The sequence below is a fragment of the Pollachius pollachius genome (assembly GCF_949987615.1).
Source record: "Pollachius pollachius genome assembly, chromosome: 17".
NCBI classification, from domain to species: Eukaryota; Metazoa; Chordata; class Actinopteri; order Gadiformes; family Gadidae; genus Pollachius; species Pollachius pollachius.
The window spans coordinates 21434496-21458141 of record NC_136950.1 but is presented as its reverse complement, the minus strand read 5'-3'; the positions used below and the strand labels follow the sequence as shown (position 1 = coordinate 21458141).

Sequence of the window (23646 nt, the reverse complement as noted above, 5' to 3'; positions counted from 1 at the left end):
CTCACGGCTCATTTCCGACCCGATCAGGGCGTCTTCCCCGTGATTGGTTCAGGAAATCCATCTCACCTTTCAATCAAAGGTGCACGAAGCGCGACATTTTAATAAGTAACAGCAGAGGCTGGTTACCGGGTGTCTCGGCTCACGCAGATAGTTTGTTCAGCAACAGGTCGCACGTGTCCACCGAAAACACCCACCCCCCAACACAAATAACACGCACGCACGCACGCACGCACGCAGGCAGGCAGGCATGCACACACACACACACACAGGCTATTGCCAGACACGCACGCACACACACACAGGCTATTGCCAGACACAAACACACACAGGCTATTGCCAGACACGCACGCACACACACAGGCTATTGCCAGACACGCACACACACAGGCTATTGCCAGACCAAGCTCCATCGTAGATTGCACGTTGGTCTGGGGAAGCTGATGTCATTTTCTCCAGCACAAGAGGCGTGATCAACGGACCTAGTTCAAACGACTCTGTACGCGATTGGCTGCTTGTCGGCGCTTCCCTGAGGTCATCCCTCAGGTCAATTCAAATCGCCGGCAGAACGGGCTGGGGGTACCCAGTCTAACACACACACACACCTTCTCGGGGGGCAGGACGGCCTGCAGCAGTCGGACGGTGAGGATGGCGCCGGCGGTGTAGGCCATCCTGTGGTGGACCAGTGCGCTGGGGGGCCCCCCGCCCTGACAGCTCTGGTGATGGTGGCTCACCGTGTCCCCCAGAAGCTCCAAGCAGCTCTGGAGCTTCTCTCGCTGCGGAACCGACAGACGAGGAGAGACACGCAGACCAATGAGGATACCTCCTGCACACACACACACACACACACACACACAGAAGGGTACAGACAGAGAATCCCCCGAAAAGCTAAACCAGAAAACAAACATGAAACACTGCAGCAGAGTGGCATATTAGACACCACGGCAATGCAGTCGGAAACACACACACACAGACAGCGACACACACAGACACGCACACACACACACACACACGTACAAACTCGCTCACATACAGGCATGGAGCCAGACACAAACATGGTTAGCGGCGCTGCGATTGGCTGGGATCCAGAAACAATCGTTAGTTGCATGGGTTAGGGAGCTGCATATAATCACATTCCAAAGTTATTTTGGGATGAGATATAGATCCACACAGACGCACACACACACAAACGCACAAACAAACACACACACCTCAATATCCCAGTATGAATAAATTGGAACAATCTATTCAGAGCAACTTCGTTCCGGCAGCAGAAAAGAAATAAAAAAAAACAAAAAAAAGAATGGGAACAAAATATCAAAACCGCCAGTAGGGGGCAGTAAATGTCCTGAGAAACGTCTTTCGTTGTGAGGACATGGCTCCCCTTAGGAAAGAGACACACACACACACACACACACACACACACACACACACACACACACACACACACACACACACACACACACACACACACACACACACACACACACACACACACACACACACACACACACACAGGTCCAAACAACACACAGCTCATCTCCATATAAAGATGACAAAACAGTTCTCAGGCGGAGAGGCTCGGGGCGTGTTTCAAACAGCCCAGAGGGCCCAGGGTTTGACGAGGATAGAAGTCCCAGTTCCGGGGGAAACGTAACGCGTGAGCAACCGGAGAACATCACAAGGCGAACCTGGCGCGGTGAAAACACAACACAAAACAAAAACGAACAACACAACAGCGACGAATGGAGAAACGACAAACCCACACGTGAATCACGTGCGCATAAACAAACCGCGTCGACTCTCACCCAATCAGGCTTCAAAGTGGAACCCAACCGGGGGCCACGCGGCATACGGTGCGCATAACGCGCCCGACAATCGGGGGGAGAAAAAACACCTTTGTAGGCCGTGACAATAAAAGAGGCAGGGTTTGTAATGTTCTACCATCCATTCAGCTCCCTCACACGCTCTGCCTCAGCGGCCTCGGTCCATATGCTGCCAGCGCACGGCGGGCGAGGCGTCTGGTGGCCGCCCGCTACCTCTCCCCACTCGAGTGCATCCATTCATCTACATGAGAGGGCCCACGTCATGTGTTGCGGCGTGTCGTGTTGCGGCGGCGGCGGCGGCGGCGGCGGCGGCGGCGGCGGCGGCGGCGCTACACTTGCCAGCTCGGCCCCCACCAGGCTGCCGTCCTCCCAGACCAGCTCACACACGCTGTCGGCGAGCAGGAGGGCCGCGCCAGACAGCAGCTCCAGGGCACACCGGAGCACATGGGCCGACTCTGAGGGTGGGGGGGGGGGTGGGGGGGGGGGGGGGGGGGGAGAGAGAGGGAGAGAGGGAGGGGGACGGAGGAGAAGGAGGAGATAGAGAGGGAGAGAAGGATGAACAGACACAGAAAGAGAGACAGGGAGAGAGGGAGAGAGAGAGAGAGAGCGAGAGAGAGAGAGAGAGAGGGGGAGACAGGGAGAGCGAGAGAGAGAGAGAGAGAGAGATTAAAGAACTACAAAGTATTTTGTATTTACTGTTAGTTTGATAGCAGATTATTTCCCACAAAGCGACTTACAGGGAATTTGCTTTTAGATACAAAATAACATTGTTTAATGGTTACTTTTAATGAGCAGTTAATATTTCACCTGTTGAATTTACCCTTAATAACCAACCATTAACAATTAACAATTTTGATGCAAAAAGAAAGAAAGATGGACAGCATAGTTTGAAGAAGATGTGGTTCGACCCCGAAGCCCAAAGCGCCGCGGCCCGATCTGCAATGCAAGCATCCTTTAGAAAAATAATAACCCTACCCCTCCCAGCTCCACAACGACAACATTGTTCAGAAATCGCCGTAAGGCGCTTTGGCCAGAAACGACTGAACACATGGTAAACAAACCCCCCCCTATTCCCCCTACCGGTCTTCAGCAGTGGTACGGCCCGCTCCAGGGTTGCCACGGCGAACTGGGCCAGGCTGAGCTGCTGGAGCTGCAGCTCCAGGACGTCCTCCGCCCCCAGGACCGGCAGGTCCAGGGGGGGCACCGCGTCCCCGGGCTGGGCCTCCTGCCCGGACCCCTGGACCCCCGGCCCCCCCCGGCGGTGGGAGCTAGCACTGTGAGAGAGCGGAGGACAGAGGGCGTTGGTGGAGGGGGGCGAGAAATGGTCCTCATCTCTCCCTATACCGGACTGCTCAGTGTCGTTAACAACACGTTTCATGTACAATCTATGACTTTGTTGTGATCGGGTCTTTCTTGTTACAGAGCTGCTCAATCCGGAGCAGAATATATAAAGGGTGGAAAAAAATATAGATGCACGCGGATTTCTGAGATATTACGTATGAACGGATCACTACAATCATACGTAAGAGCTGGGAGAAATTAGTATTTATTTGGGCAATGTGACGGACGTTTCATAGTATGTTTCGTATGTAACATTTTATTTTTAAAAAGACAATCCCATGACCTCATGTTTGTTTACTATTGGAAATGTTCCGTGGAAAATGTTGATGAATAAAAGTTTAAAAAAAAAACGTGCAAATCAAAAACTTTCATCCAGTCATTGGAAGGAGAGCAGCACCTATGTAGCGTGTGATAGAGGAGAACGAAGGCCATGCTAACCTATTGGAGGCCACGTCTCCGTCCTGGCCGTCCCCTCTGGCTCTCTGGCAGGTCCGGCCCGGCGCCGAAGGCCGGAGAGAGCACTCCGAGGCCGGGGACGACGCCCGTGACGGCTGGGTCCCCCGCACGTCCAGGGACTGGGACAGAGACGAGTTCTGGGAGACGGTGTCTGCCAAGGCAGACGCATGCATAGGATTGGTTTAAAGATTTCAGAGAGAGAGAGAGAGAGAGAGAGGGGGAGAGGGAGAGAGAGAGGGAGAGAGAGAGAGAGAGGGGGAGAGGGAGAGAGAGAGCGAGAGAGCGAGAGAGCGAGAGAGAGAGAGAGAGAAAATGTTATATAGTGCTAAAAGTTCCACCTCATAAGAAATAATCTACTAAACAATGCATGCAATGCATTTGTTAATGAAATAAACGTATCTCTTATCCCTCCGTCTCTCTCTGTAAAATATGGTGCGCTTCAATAGATTTATATTAACCTGGTTCCGGTTTCCTTAAACATATTTCATAGGAAATGCACAGGCCGTAGTATTATTTAAAATCAAATTAAATTTTTGGTTCATATCACTATTCACAACATATTTACTTCCAGTGAATCTTCAGAGCGCAGCATCTTACCAAAAACAAGAACAAGTTAATATTGAAAAAGTGGGAAATGGGGTCTTGCCAAGAATTTCTGAATTTCAGAAGTTTTAAAAGATAGGCCAAGAGCAAAGGAGATACAAAACATCCTTGAAGGATTTGGCTGGACTGCGAAGACCCCAGGTAACCTTACCATTGTCTGTATCCAGATGTAAATCAGCCATGATTTGAGTTGCCCTGGTTATGCAGTTTCCTCACAAACCAAGAAATCCACAAGTTTCAAATGTGTGTTTGCACGCCAGAGCATGCTCACAAACTTGACTGACTGAGAGGATTCTACGTCCATTCACACAACCAGGAACCGAGCAACTCATTTTGATTCAGAAGTGGATGCTCAGGCTTTCTGCCAATCAGTCCAAACCAACCCTCCTACACTTACCCTTGCAGCTTATGAAATGTTGCCCTTCACTCGGAGTTCAGAATCATCACACCGCCGAAAAACCAGCGACTGTCTTCGCTTAGAATTCCAACTGCGCGCCTCTGAGACCAGAAGTCACTGAGCAGGCGCAGTGCCGGCCAACACTTGCAGATTTGTTGTTTACACTTTTGGAGAAAGGAACTGAGCCACTGCAGTTTGTATGCGCTTGTGTTGACTGAGCAAAGAGACAGCTATGGGAGCTGCTGAACACTTGCTTGGAATCAACTGGATCTCACTGGCTGCCAACTGCACTAAATTCGGAACACGCCTACATCTCGATAGAGGGGAGGGTTTAACAAAAATTCATTGCTGATTTACATCTCGACAAAGACATCCCTGGGGCCTACAGACATTCAGAAGACCGATGGAAACGCCAAATCTGTTGAAGATGACTGGATTACACTGGATAAAATAAACACCATAACAAGTACCGTTCACTGGCTGAGTTCCCCTTTATTTTCAGGACACCCCTATTTACTGAACTTCTCAATAAGATAAACAAATTAAAAGCCTCAAGCAGATGCATCTCAAAAAAAAAAAGATGCCTGAATAGAGATGATACTACGAAGACTCACACATCATTGTGTGACGCAAACTTCAGCTTTCATTACACACACACACACACACACACACACACACACACACACACACACACACACACACACACACACACACACACACACACACACACACACACACACACACAGCACGTAAACCTCAAAAGGAGAAAATTCAAAGAAATCCCGGTGAATAGCGAGACCTGCTTGCTTGGCCGAGGAGAAGCCGGGGTCCTGATGAAAGCGCAGTCTGGTCCTCAGGCCCACGCAGAGCTGCTGCAGGCAGCCCAGTGCCTGCGCCCCCAGGTGGCTGGCCTCACCTTCAGCCGAACTCAGCCTTAGGAGGGACAGAAGGTTCTGGAGACACACAGGAAAAAAACAAAGGGCCAGGCGACCCCAGCGGTGACACCATCAGTCCCCGACCTTGTTTTTTCATTAGGATAGAAAATTAGGCAAAAACAAAAAAAAAAATAGAAGGGAAAGACGGGGGCGTTAAGCAATGCGCCGTATTAATTAATGGCGGATAAACAGGTAGCGGGGAACATCGTTACGGCGCCCGGCAGGTCGTTTAGAGCGGCCTCGGCGGGAGATTGTTGTCTGAAGGACGGAGGAGGGCCGGCCGCGCGGCGTTGAGAACGAGGGCCGGCGTGATTGTCCTGAACGGCGCGCGGCAGACTGGAGACATTGATGGAGAAGCCGTGATTAGGCCCATCCAGGGAAAGGGCACCAGGAATTGAATTATCGGAACAGCGATTCATCCTCAAGTCCCAACCCCCCTGCCCTCTCGTCGGTAATGATGCCATGCGTCGCAAACACCAGCGCTTTAATTTATCTAAATAGCTCCATCTATGGAAGGTGGTGAGTCAGCCGGGTTCACACGCCCGGGGCATAGAATAACTCTGACCGGGGTTTTATTTGTATGTGTTTATGGATGGACCGGGGGTGGATGACGGCTTGCTTAAAACATAGGGTTAACCATTCCCCAATAACAACTCTTAGCTGCAAGACCACAACAACAACATTTGACCCGTGTTAATTAATTACCGACCCGTTGATGTGTATTGGTTGTATTCCCTTCCCTTGTATCCACTGGTGAAATAAAGAGCTCAGACAGAAGCGCACAGACAGCGGAGACGGACGTCACTGTGGTGGTCGGAGATCACGGCCGGTCAAACGCAATTTACTCGCCATATTTCTTACGGCCTCTGAAGCAGCACTAGCCGACTCTTACTTTGTAAAACGAGTCGTACGATAAGTCTGCTTCCACGGGTATGGGAGAGCCAACGCGACAGGCGCGTAGAATACGGCTGCCACCTCTTCATTAGGGCAATAAAAGGCAGGAGGGTTATTAAAGCCTAAAGGTGAGGGCCAAGGATGGCTAGCCTCTCGGGGCTCACTAAGGCCTGAGCAGCCGGGTTAATTACCACTGTGGTATTCATAAAGGTCAGGGAGAAAAGAGTGTCATTTACGCTGACAGTGTGAAGCCTCACACCCCCAACCCCACACCTCTCTCCTTTCTGCAGATATGCAGAAAGGAGAGTTTGACCACCACACAGAGTACACCGTACGCTTTAAAAGGTACCACCCCCCCCCCCCCCCCCCCCCCCCCCCCCCCCCCCCCCCCCCCCCCCCCCCCCCCCCCCTCTATTGCAGACCAGGGAATCTTGACAGCTCGAGATGGCCTAACCCTGAAGATAGTATGGTGAGAAAATATTGAATGTTGAGCTTGCAGGAATCTCGTTGGAAATCTAGAATTTGCTCTTATCAAAATGACTCATATCGGGCCTGAAATCCTGCATGGATTTCCATACTCTTCTGCATGCGAGCTGAAAGCATGATAAAACATTTAGCTTATATAATACAATGGATCATTTACAAAACTGTTTTTTTGGGCCATATGGCCGCAGACATCAGAGCTGCTATGTCACGGTCAATGGGTCAAGTAATCCACAGTGAGAGACTTCCTTCTTCCCCCATGCGCTCCAGCTCTAAACAGTGGGAAATCTCGCCCTCTCTACACCTTGTAGAGAGTAGCCGAGTCTCCCTGAAAAACCTCCAATGTTGACACAAACTCAACCATTGCTTGGGAAATGATCTATCGTGATTGTTATATAGAAATAACTGAGTGTTTTTGGAGTATAACTTAGTATTCATTTAAACATTGTGAATATTGTTAAAGAGGGTTTTCTTTTAAAAAAAAAAGCTGTCAAAAGTTTCTTAACAAAATAACATTCAAGAATGTGTGTGCATGCATTGTGTTTATTGAGGCAGAAGTCCTACCTGCACGATACTGGGTCTTTGCAGGAAGATCTCCGCAGGGAAGTCCTGCATGATGACATCGCGCAGGAGTTGGCAGGTGGTCCGCACCAGGGTGGGATCACTGCTCCTCAGAGAACTGGGTCAAACGCACCAATGGCAAAGGGGATCGGTTAGGTTTGGAAAATGAATGGAAGTAAAAATAAACTGAATCCCTTTAGTTTTTTTTTTTTTAAAGGTCGCCCACCTTTCATTGGATGAAAGTATGTGTCTGTCCGTGGTAGTCAAGGGCAACCACGGGAACATAGAAAACTTCAGGCATTTCACAGACTCACACACTGAAAACAAACAAAAAGATGCAATTTAAAACACAATAAAAATACACTGCAATTTAATGTCAATATACAACTCGATGTGTGTGTTTAAAATACCTGCTATCCTCTGAGGTGGGGCGTCTGTTTGGCCTGGCCTACTCGTCTGGAAATAACCGATTTTGGCCGAATCGTCTTTAGGTAGCACTGAAGAACAGGACAAACAGTTCTCAAAGTTTCTCGAATCCCCACAGAAATGGGCCACTTCACACACCCACACACACACACACACACACACACACACACACAGTGGGGCAAAAAAGTATTTAGTCAGCCACCAATTGTGCAAGTTCTCCCACTTAAAAAGACGAGAGAGGCCTGTAATTTTCATCATAGGTAAACCTCAGCTATGAGAGACAAAATGAAAAAAAAAATCCAGAAAATCACATTGTCTGATTTTTTAAGAATTTATTTGCAAATTATGGTGGAAAATAAGTATTTGGTCACCTACAAACCAGCAAGATTTCTGGCTGTCACAGACCTGTAACTTCTTCTTTAAGAGGCTCCTCTGTCCTCCACTTGTTACCTGTATTAATGGCACCTGTTTGAACTCCTTATCAGTATAAAAGACACCTGTCCACAACCTCAAACAGTCACACTCCAAACTCCACTATGACTAAGACCAAAGAGCTGTCAAAGGACACCAGAAACACAATTGTAGACCTGCACCAGGCTGGGAAGTCTGAATCTGCAATAGGTAAGCAGCTTGGTGTGAAGAAATCAGCTGTGGGAGCAATTATTAGGAAATGGAATACATACAAGACCACTGATAATCTCCCTCGATCTGGGGCTCCACGCAAGATCTCACCCTGTGGGGTCAAAATGATCACAAGAATGGTGAACAAAAATCCCAGAACCACACAGGGGGACCTAGTGAATGACCTCCAGAGAGCTGGGACCAAAGTAACAAAGGCTACCATCACTAACACACTACGCCGCCAGGGACTCAAATCCTGCAGTGCCAGACGTGTCCCCCTGCTAAAGGCAGTGCATGTCCGGGCCCGTTTGAAGTTTGCTAGAGAGCATTTGGATGATCCAGAACAGGATTGGGAGAATGTCATATGGTCAGATGAAACCGAAATAGAACTTTTTGGTAAAAACTCAACTCGTCGTGTTTGGAGGAGAAAGAATGCTGAGTTGCATCCAAAGAACACCATACCTACAGTGAAGCATGGGGGTGGAAACATCATGCTTTGGGGCTGTTTTTCTGCCAAGGGACCATGACGTCTGATCCGTATGACGGAAAGAATGAATGGGGCCATGTATCGTGAGATTTTGAGTGAAAACCTCCTTCCATCAGCAACGGCACTGAAGATGAAACGTGGCTGGGTCTTTCAGCATGACAATGACCCCAAACACACCGCCCGGGCAACGAAGGAGTGGCTTCGTAAGAAGCATTTCAAGGTCCTGGAGTGGCCTAGCCAGTCTCCAGATCTCAACCCCATAGAAAATCTTTGGAGGGAGTTGAAAGTCTGTGTGGTCCAAAAACATCACTGCTCTAGAGGAGATCTGCATGGAGGAATGGGCCAAAATACCAGCAGCAGTGTGTGAAAACCTTGTAAAGACTTACAGAAAACGTTTGACCTCTGTCATTGCCAACAAAGGGCATGTAACAAAGTATTGAGATGACCTTTTGTTATTGACCAAATACTTATTTTCCACCATAATTTGCAAATAAATTCTTTAAAAATCAGACAATGTGATTTTCTAGATTTTCTTTTTCATTTTGTCTCTCATAGCTGAGGTATACCTATGATGAAAATTACAGGCCTCTCTCATCTTTTTAAGTGGGAGAACTTTCACAATTGGAGGCTGACTAAATACTTTTTTGCCCCACTGTATATGTCTGATATTCTCTCATTGTAGATAGTAAGCAGAACAGAATGCCTCAGCTCTGACTCGGGGGGGCTACCTGGGGGGGTGTCAGCGCCGTGTCCGCCGGCGTGGGGGGGTACGGTGGTATAACTTGGGAGTAGATCCGGTAGATGGAACAGCTGGTCCAAGGTGCCATCGATGACAGCTCGCAGCCGGGGCTCCACGTTAGGAGACAGCTGGGTAAGGAACTCCACCGCCCCAACATCTCTCAGCATCTGGGCTGCGCTCGGATGCTTCGTGAGGAAGATGACAGTTACCGCAAACCGTCCGGAATTCAAATCACGGCAAAAATAGATAAACTATTTCCTAATTTGGTCCAGCACTGCAAATACCCTCAAATACATACTTATATTGTATAATTCAGCTATCTGCATTAACCGATCTCAAAATCCTTGTAAAAGTCCACTTACATTATTATGGTTATTATTACTCTCTTTCTAACCTTGCCTCATGGTTCGTTATGTACGATGCCATCGGCTTGCATACTCATCCGTACCTTGGATAACGTAGAGAGCAGTTGAAGGACCTCGTCCTGCATCGGGACCTCGGGGAAGTTGAACCACTCCAGGAGCACCACGAACAGCATCCTCTCCTGGACCAGGTCGGACAGCGACAGCAGGGAGTGTTCCAGCTTCGAGAGGATGCTCTTCATGGCTCGGACCCGTATCTCCTTAAGGGAGTGACCTTTGAAAGGGAAAGATCAGTTAGATAGAGGATAAGGGTTACATATTACAAACTTTATTAGAAGCACCTGTTAAGAGTTTTCATTTGTGGAACCTTTACACTTTGTTTTACTGTAACGTTACGGTAACCCTACGTAACTTTACGTTACAGTACATAACGTAACGTTACAGTACGGTACAGTTAACGTAACGTTACGTGTTTCACCGTTTGTGTTATATCAACCGTAGGCTACGATTCAAAAGGCAATGTTGTTATTAATTGTTTCTTGGAATTTTTGGAGAGCCGTTAGAACACTTAAAGACAATAAATAGTGTATATAGTTCGTAAGAATTACAATCATGCGACCACTTTAGTTAACGGCGCAGATGCTGACCACCGAACTTCGCTTAGTTTATCATCGTGCGTTTCGTACCTATTTTCTTCACAAGATGAGAAAGATCCATATCCAGTTTATTATTGCGGCGATGGTGAGAAAAAATATATAAGTAACGACACTAACGTTACGAGTCGGGCGGCTTCAGCATGATGCTAAACTTCTGTCAGTGTCACATCAGCAGCGTTTACCCGGGGTTGTTTTCAACGTACGCGCCAGAGCGGCGTCCCTTGACTTCCTGGTTGGGAACAAGGGGGTGTTCAAGAAACACACGGGGGTGTTCAAGAAAAACACGCGTCCTCTGAAGGACCCATAGTCAACATTACACAGGAGGTTAAATATGATATTTGCAAGTGCTGTTTACTCTATGGTATTTATAGTATATATGAATAGACCATACAGCTTAACATTGTGTAAGTACACACACAGTGTAAATTTATAACATATATTATCTGTATATTTTCTTCACTTTGTGTGCTATTGACTCTTCCCTTAAAAGTGTTCAAAGGGAAGAATCAATAACACAAAGACCAAAATATCAATAAAACATTATACACCCAACCTGAAACTGACACTTCATGAGTATAATGAACAAAATGATGAAGTAAATGTATAGACTTGTTGTCTGTATGGAATTGGGGGAAAATTGGGGAGAATGCAAAATAAAAACCAATAGACTTCCAATGCGTGGGAACCGCAAGATAAACACAAAGATCTGTTGTTTGTTATTTTTTTCCCTTGGCACAACCCCACCAAGGAATAAACAAGATTATATCAATTAATTAGTCATGTCATTATTATAATTTAACAAAATATAGCACCCCATATGCCAACAGTTACAAAGAGTTACCATCAGAAATATTAATTGGAAATAAAGAGTGGATAACAATTGACCATTGTTGAACCCTTGGTAAATATGACATTTATATGCTATATTAAGTCATACATGTATATTTATACTTTATTCTATGAACCCCTCCTCCATTGCATGATGCATGTGTGAAAGACAATTGTAAATATTGCATATTGTAGGATCTTTGTGGCTGCTGAGGAAAGAAAACATGGATAGACCGAGCATAAAAAAGAGGTTACAACACATCCTGGGAGTTCTGTACCGTCATAGTATCAGGATTGAAACAGTACTGTGGGATTTGAGCGTATCTGTTGCATGCACTTCTCTCGGAGTGCGTTGTGTGGCTCAAGCGCCTTGCTATGTTATTCCACAGTCATGTCTGAAACCGAAGAACCCAAGTGGTCCCACTGGCCCTGTCACCGTTTGACATGCCTGCTGTACACGTCTTCCGCTCCACTGCAAGTGTTGAGGATATGGGGTGGGGGGGGGGGGGGGGGGGGGGGTGCACCTGGGGGCTCCAGACAATCTCCCCTTCAGCACCAAGAGTCAAGTCAGAGGACCGGAGTCGAGCCCTCAGCATCACACATGCATATTGGGCAAGTCATTTACGAGCTGTACATCAGAAATGAAGTTGAACCACGAGGTGCCGCCCCACATGAGCTGTTCATTAAGTAGCACAGCTTGCTGCATCACAGGCTCCTTCCATATTCACTTCATGTTATCGCATCGCCCATTCAACTACAGAAAGCAAAGAATCAAAGCAAACACATAAAAGGAGTTTTGTGTGGTCTAACCATCTGAAGGAATTGCTTGCGGTAATCCTAGTCTCTTACGTTATGGGCAAATATTGTTTCATGTAAATCTTAGTACTTATTATTAGTGAATGCTTGATCTATTTACCCTGTCATAACAGAAAACCAACTCGTTAATCCCCCGTCTCAATGTTTAATTTAACTGTCTCGCAAAGCAAATATCAAACAGCCTAAAGTTTAATTGTCAGGTCTAATTTAGCTTGTAGAAACATTTCACCCATTTCTGCCATTGTCCCTGCGTTGTGCTATCTACGAAAAGAATAATAACATCACCACTCCACTGTGCCCCCCCCTCCTGCGCCGACACATCAAGTTAAGGCAGCCTGATGAACCCTAATAGGGCCTGGTAATTAGAGTCTTTGCATAGAGCCTGTCTGCACAGCCACCCTAATAGGTTGGGGAGAGGCATGCCATACACTTGACAGTGTGGAAAAAACAATGTAATGTTGGGTGCATAGTCCAAATTAGCCTGCCTGGAAGTGGTAAACACAATTTACTTTAAAACAATACTGACACTAATTAGGTAACCAATGTATCATTTCAAAGTACAAGTTTTGGCTGCTATCTCAAATAGTTGTTTCGAAAAGTCCTATGCTAATATATTGTGGAATACAGTTTGGAAACATATTTTTGCATAAATGCTAAGCAATGCCTGGCATTCAGAAATAATCTGTAAACTAATATGTAGGGGAATTTGTAAATGTTTACAATTAAATAATACCTTTCTTAATGTTTAGAGTGTAACCATTTGTTCTTGTCGTATGGATGGCATTATGGGCCTAATGTGAAAGATGGATGAGATTAATAGTTTCTTTACAAGCCTTGGTCTAAACAGATGCTCACTGTTGAAATTCTGTTTTTTTTTCAAGCATTACGATTATTAAATCTGGATTTAACAAGACATATATCAAAATACCTTGTGCGCATCTGTTGCCTTTTACTAGCGGAGAAAACACAGTTTAAATTGTGGTGCATTCATGTATTTGCACTGCATTCAAAGAACGTTAACACAAGACACATTATAGAATGTGAACTGTTTGCGTTACTACATTGACTTTCGTGAACTACATAAATAAGAGAAAAAAATCAATGCAAGATGTTTTCATCATATCATGAATTATTGTTATTGTGTTGAAGTTGGTACACAGAATACTTATTAAGGCCATGTATTTCCAAAAAGAAAATCTTTGAGAAACAAAATAATTGCCTTGAAAAAAGGGCAGCATTGGAATCTGAAAGAAGGTGCTTAGCAACCCTTAGCCCCCTCTTCTGTAAGTGCCTATTTACGCACCTGCAGAAGAAAATCTTCAAATGATTTCCCACTGTGCCTGTCTAATTACTTAACAAGATACAACACACCTCGGCCTCAGGTGTCACTTCAAAGTAAACTCTCAAAGCAAATTGATCCAAGGGTTCCCTCCTTAGAATAATCGATTCATACAACACGTTTACAAGCACCACTCAAAAAACAGGATTTACATTATTCAATGTATATAGAGATCACCAATGGTTTGTGAGTGACAACATGCAAGCTGGCCTGCTTGGGATGTATTCACCATGCCGGGCTCTGATTGGCTGAGGGTGGATCTGCTCTCCCACAATTCAACAGGCAACAAAGGAAGAAAGCGAGAGGCCGTGAGGCTAGATTGTATTAGCTCCCAATACCAGGATACCGCCCGCTGTCTCCCCTTCGATGGCGCTTGGCATTGATATATACATGTTTATATGCGTAAAGGGATACCAACCGCAGGGGGGGACGGCCGTTAACCGTCGGTGAGGGCGACTGTCCGACCGCACAACAAGTATGTTCTCCAAAGCTAACCCACACGATGCTAGCTGGTTGCGTAGCCTGCTAACGGCTAGGTAGCTAAGCTAACACAAACCGTGTGGCGATCGAGCTTTCAAAGGACGTTTTATGTCGACAAAACGAGTTTCGCTGGCACACCTGATCGTCTGACCTGACGGGACATGGTGGCACCTCACGTCTAGGGTAAGACACGGTCTGGGCTTTGCTGTTTGGTTAAATCCAGTGTGGAGAGACGGTGGCATCAACAACGACATGGTAGCTGCTCTGTTAGCACTGAGTTGATCAAGGATGAAGTGGTTAAGATGAGGTGACTACAGAGGGATTTGGGAGTCAGGACCTGGGCTATTGTTTCCACATGTGCTCTCATGTCACTGTCAATATAAACGCTTGTTCTGTAAACTAAAAACGAGTCCAGTTGGCGAACTATATCCATTGTGTCCTGTCTTGTACCCATAGGCCTGTAGGCTATTGCCACAACAGTGCAGGTTCAAACACCTTGGGTTTAGAATCAATGAGTCTGGCATATCTAATCTGACCCCGAATGGGCATGTAGTTGTCACTGACTTTTCCCTGGATAACTTGATGTTTTAATTAGTATTGCTCATTTTCACTTCTAGCATCAGAGGTGAATTGGTGGAAGTGGAACCTTGCCCATCCAACTGAGTCACCGTTTGCAGGCACATAATGGTGAGTAATCAGATTACATCTGGGTTATAACTGTAGTCTTTGGTTTGGCTGCAAATCATTAACATGTTTGACCGTCACATTGAAGTCAGTTTTGTATCACAAAAAGTGTAACATGCCTTTGTGAATACAGTAAGTATTTGCACTTTATGCTTTGATTATGAACACTGCTGTTAGTTTCATTTTGTATTGTATCAGATGTCGTCAATGTGTTAATGTGGGTGGTACTATTACCAATGTTAATCGTATAATGTTATTGTCTGCCAACATGTGCTTTAGAATATTTATCTTGCAATTGAATCACCAATCTGTGTGTTTCTTCGACTACAGGGTATGGCCACTCTATTACATGCATGACTAGTTCTGTGTGGCCTGATGGGAGGACACTGTGGATAGCACATTCTTCAGGATACCCGGGGAGCCACCCCCCCCCATGCTGCCACTCGAGAGGGCCCGCCAGGATGAAGAAGATAAGCCTTAAGACCATCCGAAAGTCCCTGAACATAAAGGGCAAAGAGGAGGGCGACTTTGTCATGCTCCAGCAGCCCTCCATGACCACTGACTATTCCAAGGAGGACTCCCTCTTTGGGGGCTGTTATACCAAAGACCTCGCCGGCTGTGACCTCGGCAACGATGAGGACAAGGGGGGTCAGAACAAGGGTCGGGCCAAGAGCGAGAGTCTGATGGGCTCGCTGAAGAGGAGGCTGTCCACCAAGCAGAAGGCCAAGGCGAAGGGCGGCTCGTCGGCCGTGGGCTCCGTGGAGGACGACGACGCCTTCTCGTCGGCCTCGGTGCCCATCAGCTTCAACGAGGTGAAGGCCCAGCGTCCGCTGAGGTCCTCCTCGCTGCGGAGCCACCACTACAGCCCGTCGCCGTGGCCAATCCGCTCCGTCGCCGCGGACGAGGCCTGCATCAAGATGGAGGTAAAGGTGAAAGCCATGGTCCACTCCCCCGGTCCCAGTCCCAGCCTCAACGGCGTCCGCAAGGAGTTCCACCACTTCCAGACCGAGGGCTTCTTCCAGGAGCGGGCGGAGTCGTTCAAGAGCCTCCAGCAGCAGGCGCAGAACGGGGAGCTGCACCTGAACATTGAACATGATGTGCCTGTAGTCCTGGGGCTGATGCCCCAGGACTACATCCAGTACACCTTGCCTTTAGATGAGGGAATGTACCCCGAGGGGCCTCACTCGTTTTGCCTGGACAACTCCTCCCCCATGGAGGTGGTCACGGAGGCGGAGGATGGGCTCCTTCCTCCGGACCACGTCCAGGAGGACCTCGACCTGGGGGGCGGCCTGCCCCCGGACCTCTACATGGAGCCCTCGGTCAACGGCCTGCTGGTGGGCTCCGCCGGCGTGATGCTGGAGGGCTCGGCGGCGGAGGTCCCGCCGCCCCTCTCTCCGCTCAGCCACCGGGAGCTCCCCAGGACTTTTTCAGGGTTCAGCTCGACGGACAGCCGGGTGGCCGAGCGGGTAAGGCACCACCTGAACTTCGACCCCCACTCCGCCCCCGGGGTCAGCCGGGTGTACGACTCGGTGCAGACCAGCGGGGCCACGGTGGTGACCAGCCTCACGGAGGAGCTGAAGAAGTTGGCCCGGCAGGGCTGGTACTGGGGCCCCATCACCCGCTGGGAGGCCGAGGAGAAGCTGGTCAACCTGCTGGACGGCTCGTTCCTGGTGCGGGACAGCTCCGACGACCGCTACCTGCTCAGCCTGAGCTTCCGCTCGCAGGGGAAGACCCTCCACACCCGCATCGAACACTCCAACGGGCGCTTCAGCTTCTACGAGCAGCCCGACGTCGAGGGCCACACGTCCATCGTGGACCTCATCGACCACTCCATTAAGGACTCGGAGAGCGGGGCCTTCTGCTACTCCAGGTCCCGCCTCCCCGGGTCGGCCACCTACCCCGTCAGACTGACCAACCCCGTGTCCCGCTTTATGCAAGTGCGCTCGCTGCAGTATCTGTGTCGCTTCGTCATCAGACAGTACACCAGGATCGACCTGATTCAGAAACTGCCTTTACCCAACAAGATGAAAGATTACCTGCAGGAGAAGCACTACTGAGGACAGGATTGTGGTAGCAATTTGCACTTTTTGGGTTCAGTTAAGAGATTTCAAACAAGGTTTACACTTCAGACGACCATTGTTTTGGGGAAGTTGGTTTTCAGTCGCCGTTGATTTTGTGTCGGGGTGACTCGCTGTCGCTGTCCGGTCCTTCATCCCGCGGTTTCCACTTGAGTTTCTTTTCCCGGATTGGCCGCCAGCCGGTGGCTTTACTTCGGAGAGGCCTCCAGGGAGACCATCCAGGCCGCACCACACATTACATTTACCATGAGCATTCTGATGAGGGAACTTGTGACGCTAGCGGTCCACGTAGAACACGATAACATGTACAAAGAAAAAAGACTTTAGGTTGGTTGGAATTTTAACAACTTATGAAATTTGACATTTTTTATGTGGCATGGTAAATATTCTGAAATACTAAAGTGAGGGGGAAGCCACAATTTGGATCCCTACTTCTAAAATATCCTTTGGTTCTCTTAAGCCCCCCCCCCGCAGACTGGTTGTGACCACTGGCACATTGTTTTGACAATGGTTTTGTGTGACACATTGTTGTCTGAGTCATCAACACTTTAAACAGTTTGTTTGTTCTGCGCTTACTGTTGACAGACACTTGCCCTGTGACACCATCGTAAGATAACGTGATGGGTGTTTTAATTGCTTCAATAGCCAAAGATGATCTCTGTTTTTGCAAGGAAAGGAAATTCACGCCCCAAGAGCCGTTGCATTTTTCTTCAGCCATGTATGGCTTTAGAAAAGGTACGTCTGTTATCAGTGTCCAAGAGAATACAACATTGTATTTTATTCCTTATTCCATAACCCTTTGATCATCTAGCCAATGCATGTCCTTTTATTGGTTCTTTCTACATCTAGTTGCTAGTAACTATTAGTATCATTTCAGTTGGGTGCCAGATTATGATGTACACTAGTACCAGGGCTATACCATCTGAACACTATGGTACCATGCACTTTTATTAGTAACCTACTTGAACGTAATGAAACACTAACTTCATATCTTCATGACATGTTTCCGAGCTGCTATCGGTCAGTTAATAAGAGCCACCATCAGACTTGGTGAAAAACCTTTCATGAAATAGGCTTAGACTTAAATGATCTGGGACGGTTTCATTGAAATGCTGAGTTGGGCCCAGTCTACTCAGTGAGGGGGTTTAACCAATAATTTAGTTTTTGGCAAAAGAAAACTGGGTATAAAGTGGTATGACTGCATGTAGCCATCACCTTGAAGCAAAGGGTAGACAAGGTACTGGATACATGACGCTGTTTATATTACACTTGTGCTCTAGGGAGGACCAGCAGTGACTTGATGTATTAAGCTTTTGAAATTTTAATTAAAATGAGCAAGCAAAAGACGAGACAACGGTTTAACGTTTCCCCATTAGGAATGTTGCGAACGCTGCACCACAGCTCGGACGTGGGAAACGCCATTTCTCATGAACTGCAACGCTTGTACTTGCATGTAGTAACGGCTGAAGATTGTGAAGAACGTGCACTCGTACGCCATCTTAAAATGACTGACCATGTCGTGAGGGCTTAGGAGGACGTTTCATGTGCGTGCACAATAGCATTTACCCCACGGATGACGTAACCCATCCAGTACCCAAAAACAAAATGGACCTCTAGCCAACTAACCCAGTCCCCATGTAGGGCTGGCTCTTCCTTGCCCCCCCTCCCCCGGTGATGCTTGAATTGAGCCTGCTAGCTCCTCATCACTGAACCCTAGCTGTTGTGAGCCTACGTATCGCAGGCGTTTCGCGAAAGCCAGGCCATGCCTTTTTTCTCGTTTAGGGACATGACGAAACTCCAGAGTCGGCCTCATGAAAGTCATTGTGTTTCACTGTCGCATGTTGTTTTCAAGGGCGTTGAAATCTTTTTGTGATTGGTGTCTCTTACCCGTCGTATCCGCTCCCACCGGGCTTCACTACCCCACATATTTTTCTCTACTGGGCTGTATATTCAGAACAAAGGGAGAGCACACCGTATGCGAGGCAAGTGCTTTATGCAGAGATTCTGACAGGGAAAAAAAATTGACACGCTAAGTTTGAGCATCTTTTTGTTGACATGGGTGTCCTTGAAAAGTATTTGGTAATGTCTTTCAGACAACTTTAGGTATGTTTTTCCTAGTGCATAGTTCTAGTTTTTAGAGGGTGCAGACAATGTCCAAACAAAGACACGGTGAAGTTGGCACAGTAATTTGGATAGGAACATTGGAAGGTGTTGCATGTTTAAAACAGCTTTGAAATATATAGGAACGAAGGATCTAGGTGTGCGTTATTGGCTGTGTAAAGGAATATTGTTTTATATTAACCAGCTGGACATTGTGTGTACAAGAATTGTGTTTGTTGTTTTTTTTGCCATCGGGAGGTGTGTGTGTGATCGGGGGTTGGAGGGCGTCATATAAAAAGGATTTAGCAGTGTATGTTTGGCTGCAGTATCTATTAGGGTCTTGGTGGTCGACTGCTGATGAGGTCATGCAGCACCAGTACAAACGCATTGAGATTTTGCACTTGAAGGTTGACCTTTTTAAAAAAAAACAGAAAAAAAAAAACACTTGGATCTTGCCTCTCCTGAGTTGTCCCGCAGAAGTTATCATTCAAATTAAAGTTACAACAGCCAAAACCTCTGGACGGAAGTGCACACTCGCTAGTAGTGATCATAGGATAATTTAGGTCGAATTATCAATCAACCAACATCCTTTTGCTTCTCCTCATATCATTGGGAAACGCAGCGTAAAGCACCAGCATCAAACTGTAACCGCCTGCCCCCAGTTAACCCCTAGACTTCTCATTCCTCAGCCTCATCATAGCAAAGAATGTCGATCGAAGGTTAGACTGTTGCATTTATTTTTAGGTTTTCTTTAAAGCGAGTTAAAAATGTGAAAGTGAATCGTTGGTCTTTTTATTTTCTAACCCGGTGTACTTTTTAATTGTATGTCCTGTTTTAATTTCCGTGTCCCGGCTGTTTCTAATGAGCTAGACTCCGTCGAATACCAGACTGGGGTGTCTGCTGTGATTTCAAAGTATTTAAATAGCCTGGGATTAGGTTGGCCTGTTATCCTTTAAGCGTTATTGCCTTCGACGTGTGACTTTGGAGATTGACGCTTGTTGAAAGTGCAGAAGCATTTTCAGTCCACAATGTATAGCTGTTTAGCACTTAACAAGCTCTGGTATTGTTTGAACATCTCTGCAATGAAGGTATTTGTTTACTGCTATGTTTGTTGACCCCCACCCCCCCCCCAAACACCCACCAAACCTCCACCTTTTTTTTCTTCTTTTTTTACTTTCATGGTTTGTCCTCATGATCATCTTGGTACAATTTTTAGAAACGTTATTTCATTTCAATGTGTTGTACACATTTGTGCTGCTTTCAGATATGATGGCCTTTCTTGTATTTAACAATGTGGAAATAGAATGTCACCATTTGGATCTACGTACACGACGAACACACATACACATACACACAGACACATGACTTTGGGTATCGTTTTGGGAGAGAAAGGCAGATTTGTGAACTTTAGTCTGTAAAATGTCATCAATAGTTATTAGCTCCTCTGTATTAACCGGTCACCCCAGTTTACATTTGTTGTCCACAATTAATTTCCCAACATAGATTGTCTTTTTGTATTTTTTTTCGTTTGAAAACAAAAATCAGCCGTGATTTATTGCACATTTTGGATACAGTTAAAAAGTTTTTGTATCTGCCAATTATAAATTATAAATAAACTATATTCTGAAAAATTGCCTTAATCCGTTACCATTTTATTAGTCTGTGTATTGTTATTGTGTATGGATTCGTGGTATTGTAAGATAAGGATGAAATCGACCCCAAAAGGGCATATTCTGTTCGATACCTCACACGGGAAAGGCAAGGTTTAGCACGAGACACTTAGTTATTGTTCATTAGGAAATTGGTCTGTCTGTAAACTATAGTGTTTTGCTAGACCATCCCTCAACCTAAGAGTGAATGGGCCAATCTTTTACATTAGCCTGAACCTCTTCTACTGACTCCTCTTTGGGGAATAACCAGGTACCTCTGCTGCTAACAGGCTACCATAGCCTAGCAGCAGAGAGATGTTCCCTTGGAGATCAGCAGGTGAAATACTTCCATATCGACGTGGATCCTTGGAGCAAACAACCAAGCACTTATGTGCTGTATGTCCAAACTGAATCATTGAACGGTTTGCTATACACTGAAAAACATGCAATTCGCTGCAATCTATCTGTCGAAAGCAACAGTTGTTATTGATCTACACTGCACAGTGTGTAGAAAGTAATGGCTTCTGTCGGCGCACACTTTACTGTCCTTTCAGAGTCGGCACAGCTGGCCAAGAGAACAGCCTTGTGGTTTGGGATTACCAACAATGCTACCCTCTCCCCTTCTGTGCTTCCAATTTGTGTCGACTCTGGAAAAGCATAGAGTGTGTTCTTGTGTTATATATGGAGTTGGGGGGGTTGGAAGTGGGTGGGGATGGGAGGGGTTGTGGGGCTGGGGTGTCAAGTTTGGACTTGGATCTGCTGGAACATGGGTTGCATCGTGATGAGGAGGCAGGCCTTGTTAACGCTGGTGTCTGACAGGCCTCTGCAGGCATCTGAGGTGAAGATGCACAACTGTTTACACCCCTCTGCCCTGGCGAGCCATGATTTATTCATGGGGCTCACTGGTGGTCCCGTGTCATATGGTGATGCCTTCATCATGAAAGACCTTATCGTTGCCTTCCACTCCCTTTGTTTTGCTTTTCGTTTTGGAAAGATTTTATATTCCCGCTATTTCAAATGCTTATTTCCAGCAAAGGTTTTTGTTAGTTTTTTGGGGGATTCTTTATTTATTTTTGCCTAAGAAAGTGCAACATGAAACATTGTGACACTACCTCATCTTATTTGCAAATTTTGCTGTAATATTCACAGGGTTCTCTTCACCGGCGCTGAATGGCTGTAACCCAGGTTTTCAGTCCTTCATGCTAAATCGTGCCATTTGACAAAAAAAAAAGGGGAAGTCGGTATGCTGCTGGTTCAGCACACAGTGTGAACTCTCGTATTATGTTCCTTTTGCTCACAGCTTCCAGTCGTTTCACCACACAGAAATACACGCACTCTAATAGAGTAAACGCCGTCGATATTTAACCGGGAAACAACATCAAATATAATCAGAGACGCTGTTTGCGTTTCTTAAAGTCCACATTATCAACACCAAAGCGCTCGTTTGTGAGCAAATCTCCTCCCCAGTGCTCCTTGGTTGGAAACTGTTTATGCGGGAGAATTCATCCGTCACACGTCTCCCCGTCTCAGATTGATGGTGCGGTCCTGCCATCTGCTGCACTGCATGGTGCACTCATTTGTCACCTACAAACAGGGCTGATGGAGACAGCTCGAATTACCCGGCAAACATATATATCGCTTTAAATTGACATGCCAGCAAAACATTGGTGGGTCTAGCTGGTAACGACGGAGATCCAGGTTACCCCGCTGGTAACAGATGTCTCTCAGACTCCCGGCGAAAGTTGCTGGCTCTATTAGCGCTTGTGATCTGATGCCAGCAGTGCCACGCACCACTGGGACCCACTCCTTGCCCCATTTATCATGCATTAGTTGTCCCTCAACCTCAATTAGCCTGGTTGGAGCAGGGATGGCCTTCATCTTCATCAAGCCCCCCGCCCACCCCCCCGAACCCAAACCATGCAGGCCCTGGCCTACAGACCTCCGTGGTGACGGTGGAGGGGCGAGACCGTAGCTCCGTCTGCTCCGAGGTTATCTCAGGCTTTGAATGGTTGTCGTTCGGAAGGTTAGGTTTCCAATTGGTAGTAGGTAGTGTTGTTCCGATACCGATACCACCAGTATCTGAATCTCATCGATACTGCAATGCTAGATGCTGTATCGGTATATGCTCTTCATCGGCCGATACTCAAGTTCAGGAATCGGAATTGGTATCGGGAAGCAAAAAGTGGTATCGAACATCTCTAGTAGTAGATATTCTAATCAAGTCGTTCTCTTTATGAAGCTGCTAAGCTAGCTCCATGCTCAAGAGTAGCCTACCACTGGGAACTCATAAGAGACATCCATGTTTCAGGGTATCATACCACTGGGTACTGGTATTGGCGTAGCGCTTAACCCGAGTCAAATGGAATTTAAATACGATCAAAATGGCGTCCAAAAGCGAGTGTGTGTATCGAATTACAGACATAAGTGTATACACGCCGGGAGATACATAAGAACAGATTAATAAAGACGGGGTGAAATCAGACATCTGGTAACGGCCACCGGGGCAACATAATACCCTGCCTTACTCTGCTATGCCACATCAATAATGTTCTCCCTCAGTCGTCTCCCTCCCTCTGCCTCCATCTCTCTCCATCCCCCTCCACCTCCCTCCATTTCTCTCCATCCCCCTCCCTCTGTCCCCCATCATCTCCCTCCATCTCTTTGTCTCCCTCCATCTCTCTCCATCCCCCTCCCTCTGCCCCCATCATCTCCCTCCATCTCTTTGTCTCCCTCCATCTCTCTCCATCCCCCTCCCTCTGTCTCCCTTCATCTCCCTCCATCTCTCTCCATCCCCCTCCCCCTCCCTCCGTCTCCCTCCACCTCCCCTCACACAGAGGGGCTGTGTGGGTGGGTGGGGGGGGGGGGGGGAGCTCCTGAACAGGTGGCTG

The 23646-nt window shown here is 47.0% G+C and overlaps 2 protein-coding genes across 2 annotated transcripts in view; one reads left to right on the top strand and one right to left on the bottom strand.

Moving 5' to 3' along the window:
• Positions 1–10910, bottom strand: part of rttn (rotatin) — a 54081-nt gene extending 43171 nt beyond the window's left edge. Inside the window, exons 1-11 of the mRNA XM_079754463.1 lie at positions 10815–10910; positions 10215–10402; positions 9756–9951; positions 7904–7990; positions 7720–7810; positions 7497–7611; positions 5420–5573; positions 3603–3771; positions 2904–3097; positions 2159–2278; positions 603–769 (exon numbers count right to left, since the gene is read on the bottom strand). Of these exons, the coding sequence (XP_079610589.1) occupies positions 603–769; positions 2159–2278; positions 2904–3097; positions 3603–3771; positions 5420–5573; positions 7497–7611; positions 7720–7810; positions 7904–7990; positions 9756–9951; positions 10215–10402; positions 10815–10845 (1512 nt within the window). The 5' untranslated portion in view covers positions 10846–10910. The remainder of the gene's footprint in view (positions 1–602; positions 770–2158; positions 2279–2903; positions 3098–3602; positions 3772–5419; positions 5574–7496; positions 7612–7719; positions 7811–7903; positions 7991–9755; positions 9952–10214; positions 10403–10814) is intronic.
• Positions 10911–14070: 3160 nt separating this feature from the next.
• LOC307088943 (suppressor of cytokine signaling 6-like) lies at positions 14071–20654 on the top strand. Its single transcript, XM_079755020.1, has 3 exons — positions 14071–14430; positions 14865–14934; positions 15262–20654. Exon 3 carries the CDS (start codon positions 15285–15287, stop codon positions 16986–16988), a length of 1704 nt encoding a protein of 567 aa, XP_079611146.1. The 5' UTR covers positions 14071–14430; positions 14865–14934; positions 15262–15284; the 3' UTR covers positions 16989–20654.
• The last annotated feature ends 2992 nt before the right edge of the window (positions 20655–23646 follow it).